This window comes from Coturnix japonica, chromosome 2 (genome assembly GCF_001577835.2).
Source record: "Coturnix japonica isolate 7356 chromosome 2, Coturnix japonica 2.1, whole genome shotgun sequence".
Classification (NCBI taxonomy): Eukaryota; Metazoa; Chordata; class Aves; order Galliformes; family Phasianidae; genus Coturnix; species Coturnix japonica.
Window position 1 is genome coordinate 8,876,987 of NC_029517.1, and position 18,567 is coordinate 8,895,553.

General features: G+C 38.4%; 1 protein-coding gene across 4 annotated transcripts in view; it reads left to right on the forward strand.

Annotated features, from left to right (window-relative positions):
• ZMYND11 (zinc finger MYND-type containing 11) overlaps window positions 1–18,567 on the forward strand; it is a 99,503-nt gene that overhangs the window by 68,879 nt on the left and 12,057 nt on the right. For 2 of the 4 annotated variants that reach the window (XM_015853065.2, XM_015853064.2), the window contains 8 exons: window positions 2,431–2,475; window positions 5,234–5,395; window positions 13,689–13,766; window positions 14,167–14,259; window positions 15,704–15,791; window positions 16,953–17,008; window positions 17,665–17,742; window positions 18,248–18,366. In XM_015853065.2, the coding sequence (XP_015708551.1) occupies window positions 2,431–2,475; window positions 5,234–5,395; window positions 13,689–13,766; window positions 14,167–14,259; window positions 15,704–15,791; window positions 16,953–17,008; window positions 17,665–17,742; window positions 18,248–18,366 (719 nt within the window). The remainder of the gene's footprint in view (window positions 1–2,430; window positions 2,476–5,233; window positions 5,396–13,688; window positions 13,767–14,166; window positions 14,260–15,703; window positions 15,792–16,952; window positions 17,009–17,664; window positions 17,743–18,247; window positions 18,367–18,567) is intronic. The other 2 variants (XM_015853067.2, XM_015853068.2) reach the window with 2 other exon arrangements.

The window sequence follows — 18,567 nt, forward strand, 5'->3', positions numbered from 1 at the left end:
TATTCTTCGCTCTCCCTTCCCCATCCCCTCAATTGTCTATCATTTCTAATAAACTGGTCGGATCAACATTTGAATGCTCTTCTTAATCTCACGCTGGGCATAGCATATCAAAAGAACCTATGCCTCACTCCTAAATTGGAGCAAGACAGTTCTCTATTCACGAGAAGACAACTGGAGCTGTAGAGACTCTCTAAAGCACAGATGTTGTACAGAGCTGACCATGGGTTTGTGCACAGGTGGGTCTGAATGAAAATCCATTGGTCTGAAAGGAACTGCATGTGTGTGGGTGTGAATGGGAGTTCCAGAGAAGCAACACATCAGTGCATAGGTAAGCAGCAAAGAAATTCTGAGGAAGCCCTTGAAACCAACTGGCTGGAAAAATAAAAAACAACGACAAAAAGGCCAAAGAGTACAATAGGACAAAATGCCATAAAGGAAAAGGCTGGGAACCATGAGCTCCATGGAAAATGCTTTCCTTCATTTGCGTCATATTGAATTTAGGACAACAGAACTGTATGTATGTTATTGATAAATAAACATGATTGCGCCAAAGAAATAACTGACTTAAAATTGTTTTTCTATCTATGTGACCCATTTTATTTTTTTTTTAGCTTGCTGGTTGGGTCCAAAGGATAGCCATGATTTGGATGGCTTGGGAAATCTAGTTCAACTGTGTGAAACCAGCAAATCCCCATAGAGGGGAGTTTTGTGAATAGAGTTTTGCCTTTTTCCCCCCTCCCTTTTCCTCTCTTCCACCTGATAGTAGAGTGACTTTTTACCGAGTAACTGGGCTACCATTAAGGGACTTGGAGAAAACAGATTAACAGGTAAGAAATGAGTTATGTTAATGGAATGTACATTTTAAAGAGGCAAAGTGGTCCTTTTAGACAAAATCTAGGTAAAGAGGTTATAATGTTTTCATGTGCAATGACTGCATATAAATTATGGGAAAATGAAAAGTTACTGTTTGTTTTTATATCTCTTTTTTGGTGCAATAATTATGGTATTGGTAAGGTATGGAAATGGCCTAATTGTTGTAGTTGTGACCTCTGAAATAATGTTACTGTCAGTATGTCTCCTCCTTAATGGTATACTAATTGTACAGCAAAACGTCACGTTCTCCAACATACAGATTCCCTATTTCAATTACAGCAACGTAAATCTCCATTACTAATGAGTAAGCATTTCTTTTCCATGTACATCTGCATTATAATGGACGTTTTCTTTATGCACTAAAATTATTCTTTCCTTGACAACAACTATATATTTCATTTTACAGTAAAGGCAACGACATGATGATTCATTCTATTCTGTTGGGTTTATCTCTTCGAAGTGTCAGATGTTCTAGGTAGCCTGACATTTTCTGCCCTATGTTATTTTTCTGTTCTTCCAGAATAAATATGTGTATGTTCTTTCAGACAACCTACTTAATACAAATCATGAACAAGTAAGCTTATGTGTCAGTCATAAGTTAAGCCATATTTCAGAACTGTTGCTTTGTTTCGTTCATGTTGCTGAGAAATCTCAACTGCTATTTATGTCAGTGCAAAGTGACCTTTGTGATATAATGTTTGACCAATTTGAATATAAAGAATGAGTGACCACAAGTGACCCATATTGCTGCAAGATTCCACTCTGCTTAACAGAACATAGCTCTTTTGCTATTAAATAAAATCCCCCAAACAGACATTTGCTGCCGTGCTAATGCGTGTATCTACAAAAGCAATGAGCAGCTGAGTAAAACAAAAGGGAGAGGCCTCCTCTTCCATCTGAGCTATGTAGCTCTGCTGCCAACCTCGCTCCCTCCTGAGAGCTGTGGGCAGTCCCTGGGTACCACTAGACTTGGGCAGCTGGCTCCAGCCAATGGAGGATTCCCTTGGTGACCCAGAGGCTTTCCCTGCCCTCCATCTGGGAGTGAGGATATTGGCAAGTTGAGTCCCTATGGTGGAGGTCCTGCCTTGGTTCTGTATGGCCCCAGGAACACGTGTCCCCTTTTGTAAAACTATAAGGACTGTGAGTTGTATTGATAAAGTGGGAATTTCATCTTTGATCATATGCAGTTTGATTTCATTGGGGTTTGTGCAGCAAATCACTTTACAGGAGCCAACACAGCTTTTTGTATCATTGATTAATAATCGTTAATATTCTTGAACATTTCTCAGTTTCCCTGGTGGTGGGTGTGTATATGGGGAAGAAGATGGGTGTTGGGTTCTATTAATCATATAAATACCTGGGATGTTGTAAAGAGACAGAATGTGGTTAAAACATTAGCATTCCAGAAATGCAAGAGGAAATGTATGCAGCCAGATGTTAGAAGTAACATTGATTTCCTGGTCACTGTGCATGAATTCTTTCTAGCCTTGTGTATATCCTGATAATCGGACGGATTACAGTATAGATACAAAGTTTGTTTTGTTTTTATTTTGAAAGGCCTACGGTATGCAGCCTTTTTCCCAGACAGCAGCAAAAAACAAGGTGAACAATTTTTGCACTATGTGGTTTTGAATTCTGTCATATTTTCTATTACGTTTCTGTCTTCCATTAGGATAGCTTAGTTTGCTATATTAACCACCACCATCATCCATATCACTTCCAATTCCGAGTTTAGTCTGCATTATGTATGTATCTAGTTTGATGATTTTTCTCTCTCCTGGGGGCTGGAAGTGGTTACTCACACGTTACAGTTCAAGATGTTGTTACAATGGTTGCCCTTTAATCAGTCATTTTCGGAGTGGCTGATGACACCTGGTGGTGTATATCGTAAATGCAGACTTAACCGCGTTTGCAGCTGGCGGAGGATGTTGACCTGTCCTACCCCGAGCACTGGCAGGCAGTTTGAGCTCTGTAAATGAATCTGGTCTCCTGCACGAAAAAATCTCCTGGGAGCACGTTTCTCCTCCCATTCAAACACATGCAAACCGAGAGAAGCAGTAACATTTCACTGCCGCTGGAGCAAAATTACTGCCTCTGACCTTGCTATTGAAGGCAATAGTATAGCTTCTCACAAGGGCTATGTACCTGTTTTTGTTTTCTTTTATTAACTTTATGGATATATTGCATAAATTAATGTTTTGTGTATGCTTTTGCACTAAATATACTGCATTAAACTAAAAATCTTCTCTGTGATAAACCCAGTGATGCCTATTTAGAACTAATGATATTTTCGAAACTTTCGATTGGGATTATTCAAGGAAGCTTCTTCTGGTGTTTTATTTAACATCGTGGTTTCTGGCTTGAGCACATGGTTTTTCTTGCCAACAAGTATGTTTCCCTATGCTTATTAAATTCCACATCTCTTTGCCAGCATATTTCCTAACAATGGAATATCTGGAATATACCAATAAGTAACAAATATGAATAAAAATGAAAAATCCTGGAATCCTTTTGCTGCAGTAAATTCCTCAGTAGCCAGAATCTCTTGGGCTCTTCTTCATGTGATTTTTCTCTGGACAAAACTTCAGTCAAACCTTTCTTGCTTGATTGGCCCTTTATCCCTTATTTATTGACTTATTTATCTTGCAGTTCTGTAAAAAGTATTATGCTAAGTATTGAATATCCTGATTTTTGTCGATCTGCTGAGAAACCACATGCATCTACAATGCAGTATCTTTAGTTATTTCTAAACTGTTGCAAGGAAAGGACTCTCAAAGTGTTCTGCCACTGGATTTTGTTGAAGGGGAAAGATTTGGTGAAATGAGAATACATTCTTAATAGCTAAATTAAGTGGTATTGTTTTGCCATTCATACACAGAATTGATACGTAAAATTGAATAAGAACAAAGCCAAGAGAAGAGTCAAGTTACACTGATAATTTGAACAACAAAAGATGATCAAGTTCTGAGACAGAAATTTGTTAAGGATCTTTTTTTTTTTTTTTTTTTCCCTTTTTATTGGTTTGTTTCTCTTAATGCTCCAACATTTATGGGTATAAACTTTAGTGTAGGCAATTGGGGTTGTCCTGAAATGTCTTATATTTGTGGAGGACTCTGGTCAGATGAGTACTGTACAGGATACGGCTGCTTCAGCCCAAGGGATTGGAGGTGCCACTTCATAGCACTTCTTTCCCCACTCCATGGTGGGGACTTGATACCTATGGACCTGAGGGGCACTGCTTCCCAGGTATGGGAACAGAGAATTGGACAAAAGCCTGTTCAGGCCAGTGGTGGGAGCTGCAGACTCCACCTTTACAACGTGACATTAAAAAAGTTCAATCCAATTTTTATCAAGATAACTTCTTGAAGAATAGGAGCAATTTTTTTTTTCAGACATCTGAACCCACTGAAAAGTGACATTTGGACATTAAAAGGCACTGGGAGTTTAATCTGAGACATGACAGTTATTTTGTCTTCAAAGTGTAAGGACAAGTAAAGCACTTCAGATAACAAACATTTTATGGTGGCCACTGGCAATTCTGTCTGGTTTTAGTGCTAGAGATTCCTAGAGCAAAATTCTACCTCCAAATTATATGCATGCTGCTCTCAGTTGCTTCAGCAAAGCTTACGCACATGTTTCAAAGGTCAGAATTTGGCCACTGGGGCTGAATTTTCAAGAAAGAGTGCATTGAAGACATCTGTATATCAGCAGAACCATATCCTTTGAATTCTGTAGGACATTTCAGGAATGAGTGCTATTGGGCACTGCAAGCGAAACATTTTCTATTTTTTGAATTGTATTGAGATTGCTTAGCAAAAACATTTCTTGCAATTATAGGTTCATGATTTCATGTATTCCTTGTAACTTAACACTTGGAAAAGTTGTCAGTTTAAAGAGAGTAAAGACTGGAAGGGACCGCCCTTCAGAATATTACAGTTGAAAATATACTGTACCAATCAAACCAAGGGGACATAGTCCGAGGAAATAGGTATGCTCAATTGAAGTGCACAGCCTTTTGTTTGTAGTCTACTACAGAGAGGTCGACAACAGCGTTGTATACAAGGATAGAAAACAGACCCACTTTTCATTGTGGACAGAGCTTATATTTGAAATTATGTTATCGATCAGACACTTGAAAAAGCTAAAACTTGGCATTCACATGCTGTTTGAGTTAGCGCATATTAAATTGATGAAGATCTTTAAGCATGTAGGTTTTCCCCTGTCTTTTAAGCATTATACACTTCTTAAACTGTTTGTAATGTCTAATTGCTGCTGGATTTCAAGACATATATCGATTTTGTTCTTAGTTCCTGAAGATTTTGACAGAATATCATACCAAAATATTTTGTATTTTTTGTAGGACTGGGAAACAGAAAATCATGACTGGTATTGTTTTGAATGCCATTTGCCTGGAGAGGTGTTGATATGTGACCTGTGTTTTCGTGTGTATCATTCCAAGTGTTTGTCTGATGAGTTCAGGCTTAGAGACAGCAGTAGTCACTGGCAGTGCCCAGTTTGCAGGGTGAGTACCTATGAGCTTTCATGTGCTGATTAGAGGGTTGCTATTCATGAATAGTTTCATTAAGGTGTCCAGATGGTCTGGCCAGGTTAATGGATAAAGAACTGAATATTTTAACAATGGTACATACCTAGAGCATCTGTACAGAGATACTGAATGATGGTGCATGTAGCAGATGGTTATTTTTGAAGACTCCAGCAAGTTTTATGTATGCATTTGAAAGCACACAGTATACTGTGTGGGAATGTGTGTACGTATGTATGCAATGTGTGAATGCAGTATATTGTGAAAATCTTCAATGTGAGTAAGTAGATTGCTGTATAAGATGCTACTGTTTTTACTTAACTTCATTTTAATGAATCAACGTAATTTTTTTTTGTATTTTGATGATCGCATTCCTAATATTTTATTAGAATCATATTTTACATGATAAAGCCACAATCATGTTGCTGACAGCTGCAGTGTCTAAAACCAAGGGGTCAAATTCTGCCTTTCATTTACTGCTATGCATTTATTGGCATGAAAAAGTCAATATGGGTTTCACCCATTGCATCTGTATCTATGCTGCTTTTTCTTTACAGTTGTTTTTCTTATGAATATAGTAGGGTGACAGCAGAATTATTTCTTACATACGATAGAAAAACAATCAGTTACGTTGTCTACATGTTGTTAGAAGAGTAGACATATGTCATGGAAGTGCTTGCTGGTACTCAGCTTCACATCAGCTTTGTATTTTTCCTACCTGTTTTCACCTCTATGTAACCTCCCACAATGTACCTCACTTCTAGGCTTCCTTCAATAGGGGACAAAGCATATGAGTGAGTAAGAAAAAATAATTGATATAAAAGGCATAAAGATCTGCCAGTTGCTCTCTACCTTGGGTTACTGGAGGAAGAGGAAGCTCCTTGCCAAAGGCTGAGGTCTAGTGGTAGGGCAGCGGACTGACCTTCAGATGATCTCTTGCAACCGACATTAGGGGTCAGTGCTTCTTAAGCACAGAGAAGTGTTGTGTTTTGCTTTCTTTTTAACATATGGATTGTTTTCTTTCAAAACAACACTTTCTGACTGCTGTTACCTTAGAACCAGTTGTAAAAACCTGACACCTTCTGCCTCAGATTGGGAGCTCTCAGGATTTAGGGAAATACTGAAGTGTATGGGAAGTGCAAGGGAATTAAAAACTATCCTGGTGGCTGGAAGCAAGCAGTTGAGAATAAGAACATGTTCTGTATCCTTCTGAATCAAAGTGCCAGTATTTAATTTAGCTATTCAGTATTCTTTGTGTTCAAAACAGAGAATGGTAGTAGATGTGTGAATAATTGCTTTAAATTTTTAAAGTAATCATTATTTCCCATAATAAATATTGATAGTTCTTACAAATAGTTAAGATTAGATAAACCTGATACAGTCTCCACTCTAGTTTGCAAACAACTTTAGATTACACTTGATGGAAGAGAAAATGTAAATGATTTAAGCCACCTTGTGTGTTAGGAGGCTTGTGGCATCTATCTTATAAGATGGATGTCTGCAGAATGGAAGAGCTGAACTGCTCCATGCAGAGTGCACAGATCTGTGGGGTGATCTGCTCTGAAATCAGTTGGACTTCCATCTTAGAGCTCTGAGATACTTTACTGCACTGATATTAAACAAATATTTACCTTTAAGAAAATACTATGAATCTGAGACCATATAAAGTGTGTCCTTTTGCCTATTGATTCCCTTTTTGTTATACAAGGAGAGGTTTCAGGGGCTCTTACATCCTTCCTGCTCCAGACACCTTTGGCTTGCTCAGTGCCTCAGGTGGTGACCAACGTACTTATAAGAATACTGCCATTTTGAATGCCACATCATCCCTTTTTTCCTTGTGCTGGCATCTCTTCTGATAATTACTCCAGTTCATTTGAAACCCTAAGTTTGCAAACTGGGACTAACGAGGTTTGCACAGGCCCGGGGAGAAAGGAAGAGGTCTAGATGAGAATTAGCTTGCTTGTGTCAGGTTTCAGTATTCTTCCACTGCTTTCCCCCCACCTTCCTAGGAACAGACTGCTCTGATTTTATTATAAAAGAATGAGAGAGGCCTATATTCAAAGTACTATGGTAGATTAGAGAACCTTGGCTGATGTCCAGCCAGCTTAACTATCTTGCGTAAGGGCAATGGGATTTACTTTGTATTATCTGCAGTAAATATGGATGTTCAATGCAAGTAATAGGGACAGAGAGATGTGTATATTTTTGTACTTTTTTTCTTGTGACTGGACACAGGACATTCTACCAAGGGATCTCCAAGCTCTTTACAAAGGTGAAGTGGAAATATGTTTGAAACCTAATATGTTGGGAGAAATAATCTAAGAACACTTCATTCTTATGTAAAGATTGCTTCTGTAATGCTGCCAAGGTCAGCAAGCCTTTGGATTATTTGTTTCACAATTGCTGGCTGTACTAGTTCAATCAACCTGCACAGCTTTATCTTGCACACTTGACTACTCAGAAGCATTTTATAAAGGACATTGCCAAGGATTTGTTCATAACTTGGAAATATTTTTTCTCCTATAACGTTTAGAATGGTCCCTCACAAGCTGTGCTTTCAACTCTGTTTCCCTGCTGGCAATTTTTCCCCACCGCATCCATAAGCAAGAATGTCTCATTCTTGGCTTTTTTTTTTTTTTTTTTTTTTTTTAATATTTTCCTTTTTTTAACTTTATGGAACCAATCTGAATATTTTATACCCTACATAATTCTCAGCAGGAGACAAAAGCCAAGCAAAGTTCAACTCAAACCATACTGCAGTGATTGAAGATACTCCCTGACTGCTGACTATTCAATGTCTTAAGTGAAATAAATTGGTTTTATCATCAAAATTCCTGGTAGATAGATCACTAGAGAAAAATGGTATCAAGTGGACTTAGAGATTGCATTAGCCTTTTCCCACTACTGGGATGGTTGATGCAATGCAAGGTCAGTCTGCTGGGTCTCTGAAGGGTGCGGGAGGCTTGCATGCTTATTGCCACTCTTTGGTTGGATAAAGAGAGGAAATTAATCTTATCCAGTTGTTAATTTAGTACCTCAGAACTACATAAAGTAGTGCGAAAATGCAATGTTTCTGGTGTTGTTGCTTGTGAAAATAGAAGTATACAAGAAGTCTGAACAGGAGAAAATTGATCCCAAATCAAATAACTGCCTATGATTAATTCCTTAAATTTTAAAAATATATATTTTTAGAAAGGCAAAATGATGCATGGTGATGGATTTTGTCCCAGAGGAATACAATTTTAATTAGCGAAACAGAAAGGAAGAATTTTGCTTTCACTTGTCTCCCTGGGCTGTTTTGTTGTTTTTGTTGTTGCTGTCATTGGTTTTTTTTGCAAACATCTGATCAGGCATTGATCTGTCATGCATGGGCTGTACAAGGAATTATAACCAATTTACCTATGGCAGTCAGTTATTCAGTGTTTCTGTGTTTTGTGCATATGCAAGGGAAGTAAATTGTAGAGCTTAAGATAGGAAATACTTTGCTGATGTGTTCCATGAATAGGTTGTTTTGGAGTTCTGGTACTGTAGTGAGCATTTCATAGAGTACATAACAATTCTCCATCATGCAGTTCACAGTCAGCAGTAGGTATAACATGACAAGTGAGGCTGAAAGTTAGAAGCACATGCATATGAAAATTACTGAAGTGAAGTGGATCTGGAACTTCCCGTGAAGAAAACTATCACAGCCAGAACCTGTACAGTAACTACGTGATGGAACATATTCCATAAATTGGGTCTGGCATAATTATACACATTTTATCTGTGTATTAGCACCAAATTCCTCTGTAAATTTAAACCCTAAAAAAAAATCTGAGGGCCAGCAGGTAAAGCAGAGAGCTTATAAACAACATTGGTGAACAAATGGGGGGCTTGTGCACTTAGTTCTCCTCTGTGGATGCACCCCTGGAAATCTGAACCACTTCTGGAAATGGAGCTGGTGACTTAGAAAGATGTGTCTGTCACTGAGCAGCCTTTGCTTAATCCAACACTGAGCTGCTTCTTGCTCTGATGTGGAGCACTTCAGTGTGTGCATACACCTGACAGTTGAGAATGGAATGGGGAAAAAAGGGTTAATCACTGGCTATAAGGAAACCTCTGTACCTCAGAGTGTGAAGCATAGATAGTTCCACCATAAACAGTTCTCAATCAGGATGGAATGTTTCCCGGGAGTCCCCTCAGCTGGTGCTGACCTCAGGGAGTTCATCAGGCCTGGCAGTGATTTCCTGCATTGTGCCTGTCAGGGTTGCTAAGTAACTTGCACCTTCACAGTGCAGTGTATTGCCACCCTCTTTCCCAGCTAAGTGCTTTTATTAGTCTGGGATAATGAATGCAAATCATAACATAAATCCAGTCTTCAGGTACCAGTTTCTAAGAAATAGATGTACCACAGAAGGTAATGCATATGTAAAGCATTTCCTGCACCTACCAGCAGAATTAGGTTGCAGCTTTGGCCTTTTACCTACCAGATGTTATGAATCTTCTACATGAGGATTGCTATTTTCAAGTGCTGTGCTCCTGCACCCACAGTGTAAGCATAATTGCCTGGCAGTTGACTATGATTCCAAGTGGAAAGGCTGCTGATTTCACTATAACTTGGTGTGACTTGGAAATAATCCCTGCCAGGGGGTAACCCTGGTAGGCAGCTGAGCACCGCTACTCGCAGGCTTCACCCCTTTGCTCCTCTGTGGGATAGGCAAAGAGTAAAAGGAGGAGTTTAAGCAAGAAAACCTTGTGAGATGAGAAGTGGAAGAAGAGAAGAAACAAAGCAAAACAAAAAAAGTGATGCAAAAGCAATAGCTCAGCACCTCCCATAGGTAAACCAATAGCTAGAACCTGAGCTAAGGATTGATAACCTCCGTAAAGCACCCATTTTCACTTTTTATTGCTGAGCGTGATAGACTTAGAGAACTGTAGAATCATTAAGGTTAGAAGATACCACTAAGATCATGTAATCCAACCATGGGATAGAATATCTCTGTGGTCAGTTTGGGTTATCTGCCTGGTTGTATCCCTTCCCAACTTCTTGCACACTATCAGTTCACTCAGGTATACAGAGAAACAAAGAAGTTCTTGATATTCTGCAGACTCTGTTGGTCTGTAGCTAAAACATCCCTGTGTTATCAGCATAGTTTTGGTGATGTTTCTGAAACCCAGCTCCATACGAGCTGCTGTGAAGAAAATAAACTGCATTCCAGCCAGAACCAATACAATCTGTATATTAAATGATCCTGAAAATCTGTTTGGGTTGGATTGAATCTTAACAGTCTCTTAAAAAGGTTTCAATAGTGTGTCTCAGATCTGACTGTGAGAAAAGATACACTATAGATATTACCACTTCTGCAATTTCATGAGTGACCAGTATTGGTTTCCTTTCCGAAAAGCAAGAAATTAGAAGACCTAATTTTCATCTGCTCTTGCTTTTATATCACTCTGTCTGTAAAGGGACCTGAAAGTTGGGAAATTTTCCTAGAACAATATCATTTATGTTAAAGATGTCCCTCATCTAATATTAACTATTCTTCAGGTGTGTCTAGTTTGATTAATCCCACAGCAAGGCGGGTCTTCAAAACACATATTAGTTTGATGAAAAAGAAAATCCATGTTTTTGGTTAAAGCTTCCAAACTTTAGGTATCTCCTAGCGAGTAAACTTGTTCAAAAGCAAATGAAGTGGTTTAATTATACCTTTCTATGAAGGGCGAGTAACCTTGCCGTAAAAAGACGTTGTGCTGGCACATGGGCTTCTATTCCCTAATTCATCACCTTTTAATATTTAGTAGAGCAACCTGAAGATCTTTTTTTTTCTTTTTTTTTTTTTTTTCATTAAAATAAATCAGTATAGAGAATTAAAGGAAATGTGGAGAATTTGCCTGAATTGGCAAGTTAATTATATCATTTTCATTGATGCTTAAGATTATATTAATTGCTGACATCAATAACGACACAAAGCCAGCTATCTATCTTTCACTGTGACCCGAGGGATAAGTCTGTAAAGCATCTATCTTAACACGGTCTCTTACAAACTGTCTTGCCCATCAGGGCATGAAAAAAGGTTCATGTGAATTTTGAAATATTTTAAGGGATGATATATTCAGAGCCGTGTCAGAAAGAGAAGACTAATCTCTGCAAGTTAATTTTATTGCATCCTGAGGAGCCTGCTTAAACGGTATGTCATTGGCAAACATACAGCGCTCTTGCATAAAATGACAAGATAACAGCTGCATTTCATAATGCAGAAAATTTAATGCATTGCAGCTGAGTAGGAATGTTGTTTGATGCAGAACTGAATAGCTAATTGAATTTAACTAGAATGCATGTTCTTGTGGCAGATTGCTTTGTCTGCCATGTTTACTTTAAAGAGATATACAGAAGGTGCTTCAGACGTAGGGCTCAGAGTAAAATTCTGCTTCATTCCAGAGTCTGAGCAGACAGTCTAGGATGCATTAACGCTGTGAAAATAATGCTAAAATATGATAGGAGAGTTAGAAAGATCTGCTGGCCCTTTCCACAGTACTGCGCTTTGCCCAACAGGGGCACTGTCCTTACAGGATAAAGCCGCAGTGCTGCTTTGTGTACTGTAGTATCTATATATGTTTGTGATTATGGGGCTAGTGAAGGTACAGTCTATAGCATGCAGTGGTGAGGTAGAAATATGTCAGCACAGACAGTAATGATTTTATGTGCACTGCTAAGCAATTGAATGAACCTCTTCACAGGTAGTGCTCTGTACAGATTTTAATTAATTTGAGAAGGAGGCAGGAAGTTCAATCCTGAGATGCATAGGTTACACTCTTGCTGTAGCAATAGGGCCAGTCTGTGTTTTGAGTGTCTTCAGTGTCTTTCAGAAGGAATGAAAGCAGAGCAGACTCAACCAGAAAGCAAATTTTTTTTTGTCCTTTTGTCTTTCTTTTTTGAGTTAGCATGTAATTTGTGCTCTGCTAAGTAAGTATGTAACAGTAGTTGCTCTGTGCTCAACGTATATCTTCCCTTTCTATGTCCAGGGTCTGTTATGAATAATTCAGTAAAAAATAATTCACTTCTAGTGATTAATAGTTTGTAAGCCTCTTAGCCTCTCTTAGTTACCCATTAGGTACCCATGTGGTACTATGTGGTAAACTGGATTCTGTTACTTCATGTGCATCATACATAATATTGTTGGCTAAACAGCAGTCATCCATGTGGATATTGCTAAAGGCCATCAAAGATTGAAGGGCAGGTGTAGCTAAAGTATTTGGTCCCCGCACTTTACATACAGGTGGTGATTGGAGGCATAGAAGGGGAGAACTCAGCTTGGCACTCATTGCATTCAGAGTTTTGAGGAGAAGTAAACATTTTTGCTAAAGATGTAAGCAGTCAAAAACCACTGCCAGACAATAAGCCTGGAACCCATGCTGCTATTTCACTGCAGTTTTGTTTTGAAGAGCTCCTGTAGGCAAGAACAAAGAGGAGATAGCAGCTGTTGTAAGGCCATGCAGTACAGTGCACAGCCAGCAGCCCGAGCTTGGAAAGGCTGTTCTGTAGGAGAGCCAGGCACCTGAGAGCAACCCTCTGTGTAGCGGCATGTTCTCTGCATGAAAAGCTCCCCAATAGCCTGAGTTGGCTTTGAAGGGTAAGGATAAGACTCTGCACTAGTCTGAGATGGGGGTGAAACCTTCTGGATCCTGAACTGTTAGAAAGAAGCAAACTGTGCTCCAAAACCTGGATTAGGTTTTATGAAGGAAGAACCACAAAAACTAATAATTGCTGTATTTCTTGAGCAGCAGAAAGTACTCTGAGCTCTTAGTGGGTACAGCAGTCCTGTGTTTGAGTGCATCCCATATGGTGCCTGTTTGCCTAGTAAGCACAATAGATAGTGCAGGATATTCTTTTAAAAGTATTTTCTTATTTTACTGAAAATATTAATGCTTTGCTAATGAAGAAAAAGATGAATTATGAATTATAATGCCTTTCTTCATTACTTTATTCTAATAAGACACTTTTTCTTAATGTGAAAAGTTCTGGCAAAGTAGTATGAATATAGGGGGAAATAAAACTGTTAGTTTTTGTATAGCTGAAGTCCTCAGCCCAGTCGTAATTTAAAGCAACATGTCTGGTTGTTATGAGCTGTTAGTGTTACCACTTTCCCAGAGAAGATTTTCCCCTAAAAATTCTTCCGATCCAGTTTAATCTGGAATTACCTTTTCAAAAGATGTTGTGACACTGAGAAAATTTGTGCTGGATGAATTTTGAAGCCCCGGTTTAAAATGACGTGATGGCGTTTTTCATTGACAGAGCATCAAGAAGAAAAACACGAGTAAACAAGAGATGAGCACATACCTGCGGTTCATAGTCTCTCGTATGAAGGAGCGGGTGAGTCTGAAACAGGGACACGTGGCAGAGTGTTGTGTGCTGTAGGGGATGCAATGCAGCTGGTGTGTGTGACTGCGCTGGAAGAAGGCCTACAAGAGGGTGTCTTTTTATTTCCCTTGTCATAAGCAGTTTGTGTATTTCAACATACACTTATCATGTTTCATAGCTAAGGTTAATAGAATTGTGGCAGGAAGAGTTTATACAATGGGCCCATCACTCTTTTGAAACTGATGTTTTTCAGGTTTGAAGTACATTTAATGTGTAAGACTGCTGATCTGCAGCTGGGCCTTGTCTGTTCTCCACCTGAAATATTCCAAGCTGTTGCAATTATTTAATCTTTTGTATATGCTTTAAGCAGATTCTCAATGCAATAACTTGTACTGTCTCATGGTCCTTTCAGGCTATAGATCTAAACAAGAAAGGGAAGGACAACAAACACCCAATGTATAGGAGGCTGGTGCACTCAGCTGTTGATGTTCCTACTATACAGGAGGTAGAGTGATTTCCTTTCTAACTTCCACACTGTTTAGGTGTCTTTTAACACTGAAGATAAACCTTAAGAACTAAAGCACAATCCTGTTTAATTAATGAGTATTTCAGCTTTATGTTGAGCATTGAATATAGGAGCTTAAAATGTCATACTTTTCCTTATAAATAGGTATCCAAGTGAAAATGTCTTGGATGGTGCCTGTTTTTCAGACATTGAGTATTCTCAATTCCTTTCATACTAAGATTTTACTAGGAGCTGCAGGTAGCTGAAATCCTCTTTTAAAAAGTATGCTTTATATAGGTCATTGAATTTATTCTTTAGTGCCTGTGTTTGCATATCTGGCCCAATGTTTTTTACTATATTACATTTTTAACCACTGAGGCATTGTGTAGACATCAACTTGAGAAACATCTGAATGATTCATAAAGAACCCATCATTTTGTGGATCACAGAAAAACAGGACTCACTTAACATCTGTTTTGCATTAATTGTTCCAAGAATAAAGTTCTAGTATGTTCTTTTTTTTTTTTTCTTCAGAAAAGGTCAGATTGTGACTCATGTAAATGAACTACACATGACCAAACTGGATAGCATATCATTTTATTTATGGTTGTAGCTTGATTGCTATAACATGCTAACATATATCATTCTTTACAAAAGTAGATGTAAAAAAAAAACAACAAATTGCTTTATTTTTGTTACTGAAATACATGGATAAACAATAGCCACACTGACAGTTTTAGGGACATGCATAATGGGCTGGATTGAAGTGCCTAAAACTGAAAATAGGTCAGGTTTCCCTTTCACTGTGTCACCTTCGCGCACTTCCTCAGAGGGTCTTTTTGGCCTTGATAACATGCCTGAAATTGAAGACAGTTTATTTGGTGAATTCATAGAAGTTCTTCAAAGAGCATAAAAGAAAAGATGGCATCCTTACTAGAAAAAAGATCTCACTAGGTAAATTAACTGTGTGGCTCCCTGTGGGCTTTTGTTATGAGTTTGGAAGACTAAGGCAGTGACTGCCTCAGAAAACCCTCGCTGTCAAGTGAAAATCCTAGAAGTATAAAAGCAGTCAACATGGGTTTGAAACTGGCATGTATTTTAAGATGTAAAATCTTCACCTCAGGGAATATACCTTTATTTGAACAAGCATTTTGGATCACATCTTACTGCTTTTGTCATAACAAAGAGGGTTTGGTTTTTTTTTCTAACTCAATCTAACATTAAAGCAAGTATTTTACTACTGAGCACTGCATGAAGGAACCGATGAGGCCAGTGTTCAGGTGCTAACAAACCATGTCAAACAGCTGTAAGTATTACTTCTGTATGCTGGAAGGGCAGTGTCTGATCTGTATTGCATAATGTGGATTTCCATGAAGGCTTTTTTTGCATAAAACAGGTAAAGCACTTTGGTAGTTTTTTCACAATCCTGTTTTCTTTTGTATAGAAAGTAAATGAAGGAAAGTACCGGAGTTATGAGGAGTTCAAAGCAGATGCGCAGCTGCTTCTACACAACACAGTGATTTTCTATGGAGGTAAAGTGCTACATTTACTACTTACGTTATTTGGTTTATCTTCATCAATAGGAGGCTCAAAAGTTCAGGACTGGTTTCAGTATTTGATAATCTTACATTTAGATGAAGTTATTTGAAAGCCCTTACAAATCAAAGTAAGCTGTGAGAGGACTTGGTTGACGGCAGGGTCTGCTCTTGCCCACTGGCTACATGCCTATTTTCATCTTCTCTGCTAAGCCTATCAGTGGGAATTTGCAACTTTGCCATCCTGTTTCTTCTGCAAGCAAAGCCACGAGTTAATCTATACTGCAGGTTTCTTCCAGAATATGCGTGTTGCTTTGGAGTAGAAAGAGGTACAGTTTCTGATGTGCTGCGTCAGCAAAATCATTGGCAATATCTGCCATATTGCAACAGCGGATACATCTACATCCCCTTAAAAATACTGGTACCATCAGAAAAGCTGCCAGCCACTGTGAGGGTGTTTAGTGATTATTTAGTAAGGTGTGACAGTATAGATGGTAGGGAGAAACACCACCACCGCTTCTAGAAGTCAGAGCCAGGTCTAGTAACAGGGTTCTCCAGAGCTGTCTTTTCAGGAAGGATGTGGCTTGTGGTTGTCCCACACAGGCAGCTCAGGGGAACTGGGAGAAGGCTGGGACCAGGCCATGCACTGTGTCAGGCAGCCCACACTGTTGCTAGTAAGGAGAGTGCTGAGAGGGAGTGTTAATAGGGATGTATACAAGTGTCAGGGAAAACCCATAATGATAAACAGTTTCTGAAGCATTCTCTAAGCAGAAAACACTTATGAGATGTACCTGTGTTCATTCCAGTGGTGACTGCAGAGAACCATGTTTTAGGGCAATTACTAAGATGATAGCAGAGAAAGAAACTGGATCTGTATTTAGAACAACCATGTCTTGCTGCTGCTGCTCCTCAGATCTGTGTTTGTATTGTTTGGTTTAAAAGCTCCCAACAGTGTTTTTGCGTTATAAACACAATAGAGCAAGCAAATATAGAACTGATCATTAGAAAATTTTAAATGGAAGGGTTATCCAAGTGGCTGAATTACGTTTTGCATTCTAAAGCAAGACAATTACAGCATGAAAGTCATAGCAGCTGCAGATCTTCGTGAGCACAGCGATCGTACTGTGATTGTTCATAGCATTTATTTTTAATTTATAGCGGACAGTGAACAAGCTGACATAGCGAGGATGCTTTACAAAGACACGTGTCATGAAGTAAGTAGCACCAAGTAACCAAGATGTAGATATGCTATTTGCTTTTTGCTTTAGAATCTAAGAGAATGATTCTTCTTGTTATGAAAACTTGAAGTTCTAGCTACTGTTTCAGAATTGCTTTTCCTTTTTTTTTTTTTCTTTCTTTTGCAACTTGACTGTCATTTGGATAAAATGATTAAGTTTTAGTTTGGAAATAATGTAGTAATACATGATTGGACTAGAAATGATTGTACTTGCTTGCATAATTTCGGTCTAAAATGGGATTCCTACCAAGTTCTGTAATTGTCGTTGAAACACTTATCAATATTCATAGGAGACCGGAACATAAAGATGAGTTGGTTGTCACATTTGCTCAGTAGAGTTTTTTCTTTCAGAATGTGCTTTAAATTTTGATGAATTTAAAGAACCGTGCATTTTAGCTTTAATAAATCATTAAGTGTTCAATTAAGCCCTTCCCCCCATGCTTTTTGAAAGTATGAATAATGTTGCTGCATCTTGTATTTCATCTGCTCTTAAGACATCTCATTTTATACCTTGTTGCACCGAAGTAGTGCCACCCATTTAGCGAGCAGGGCTGAAAAACTCTGCCACTTACACTACTGAGCTCATACAAATGGGATTTTTGGAGTTTATTTATATCTGTTTTTGTTTTTCAGCTGGATGAACTGCAGCTTTGCAAGAACTGTTTCTATTTGTCAAATGCACGACCTGACAATTGGTTCTGCTATCCTTGTGTATGTTGCTGACACGTATTTTTGTTTGTTTTTCTGTATTAATCCCTGCAGTTTGGTCTCGTTAATGCATTGAATATTCCATTTCAGTAAGCGTGTTTCAGATGTAAGATTAAACTCTCCTAAGTCTAGATATTTAACACAAGCAAAATGTTGGTTGAAGGCTGTATCAATATGTGTAATAAACTCAATTATCAGATGGTTACAGCACTTTCACAAGAAAATAAGGAGTTTACAGAAATAAAACTTTAGAAAGGGACAAAGATGTGTTTAATTTGGGGGATGCTCAAGATATATGTTTTCAATAAACGGTCTTTTTTTGATGATAATTCAAGCAATAAATCTTACAGAGAAATATTCATTGTAAGAAGATAAAATTGAAAACAAGCATTAGATATAAACAGCAACTGTATTCTTAAGAAACTAGCATAGCACTACAGTAAAATATTTGCGGTAGAAATTAATATCATGCTTCATATCCAGTAATATATACAACATTTTTTTCCAGATACCCAATCATGAGTTGGTTTGGGCCAAAATGAAAGGCTTTGGGTTTTGGCCAGCCAAAGTCATGCAGAAGGAGGACAATCAAGTTGATGTTCGCTTTTTTGGTCATCACCACCAAAGGTAATTTATTAATTCCATGTGCTGCTTTCTAAAAACAATGCTTAGAATGAGTTTATCTCATCTGTCATGGTGTGAATCCTGGCTCAGCGAACTTCAAGCCAATTGTTTCAGAAACTTTAAAGCTCAGTCTAACACATCTGAAGTTGCCAAATGGCTCAGAGATTCCCTTTCCACGGTTCTGATAGAGCTGTTACTTAACGC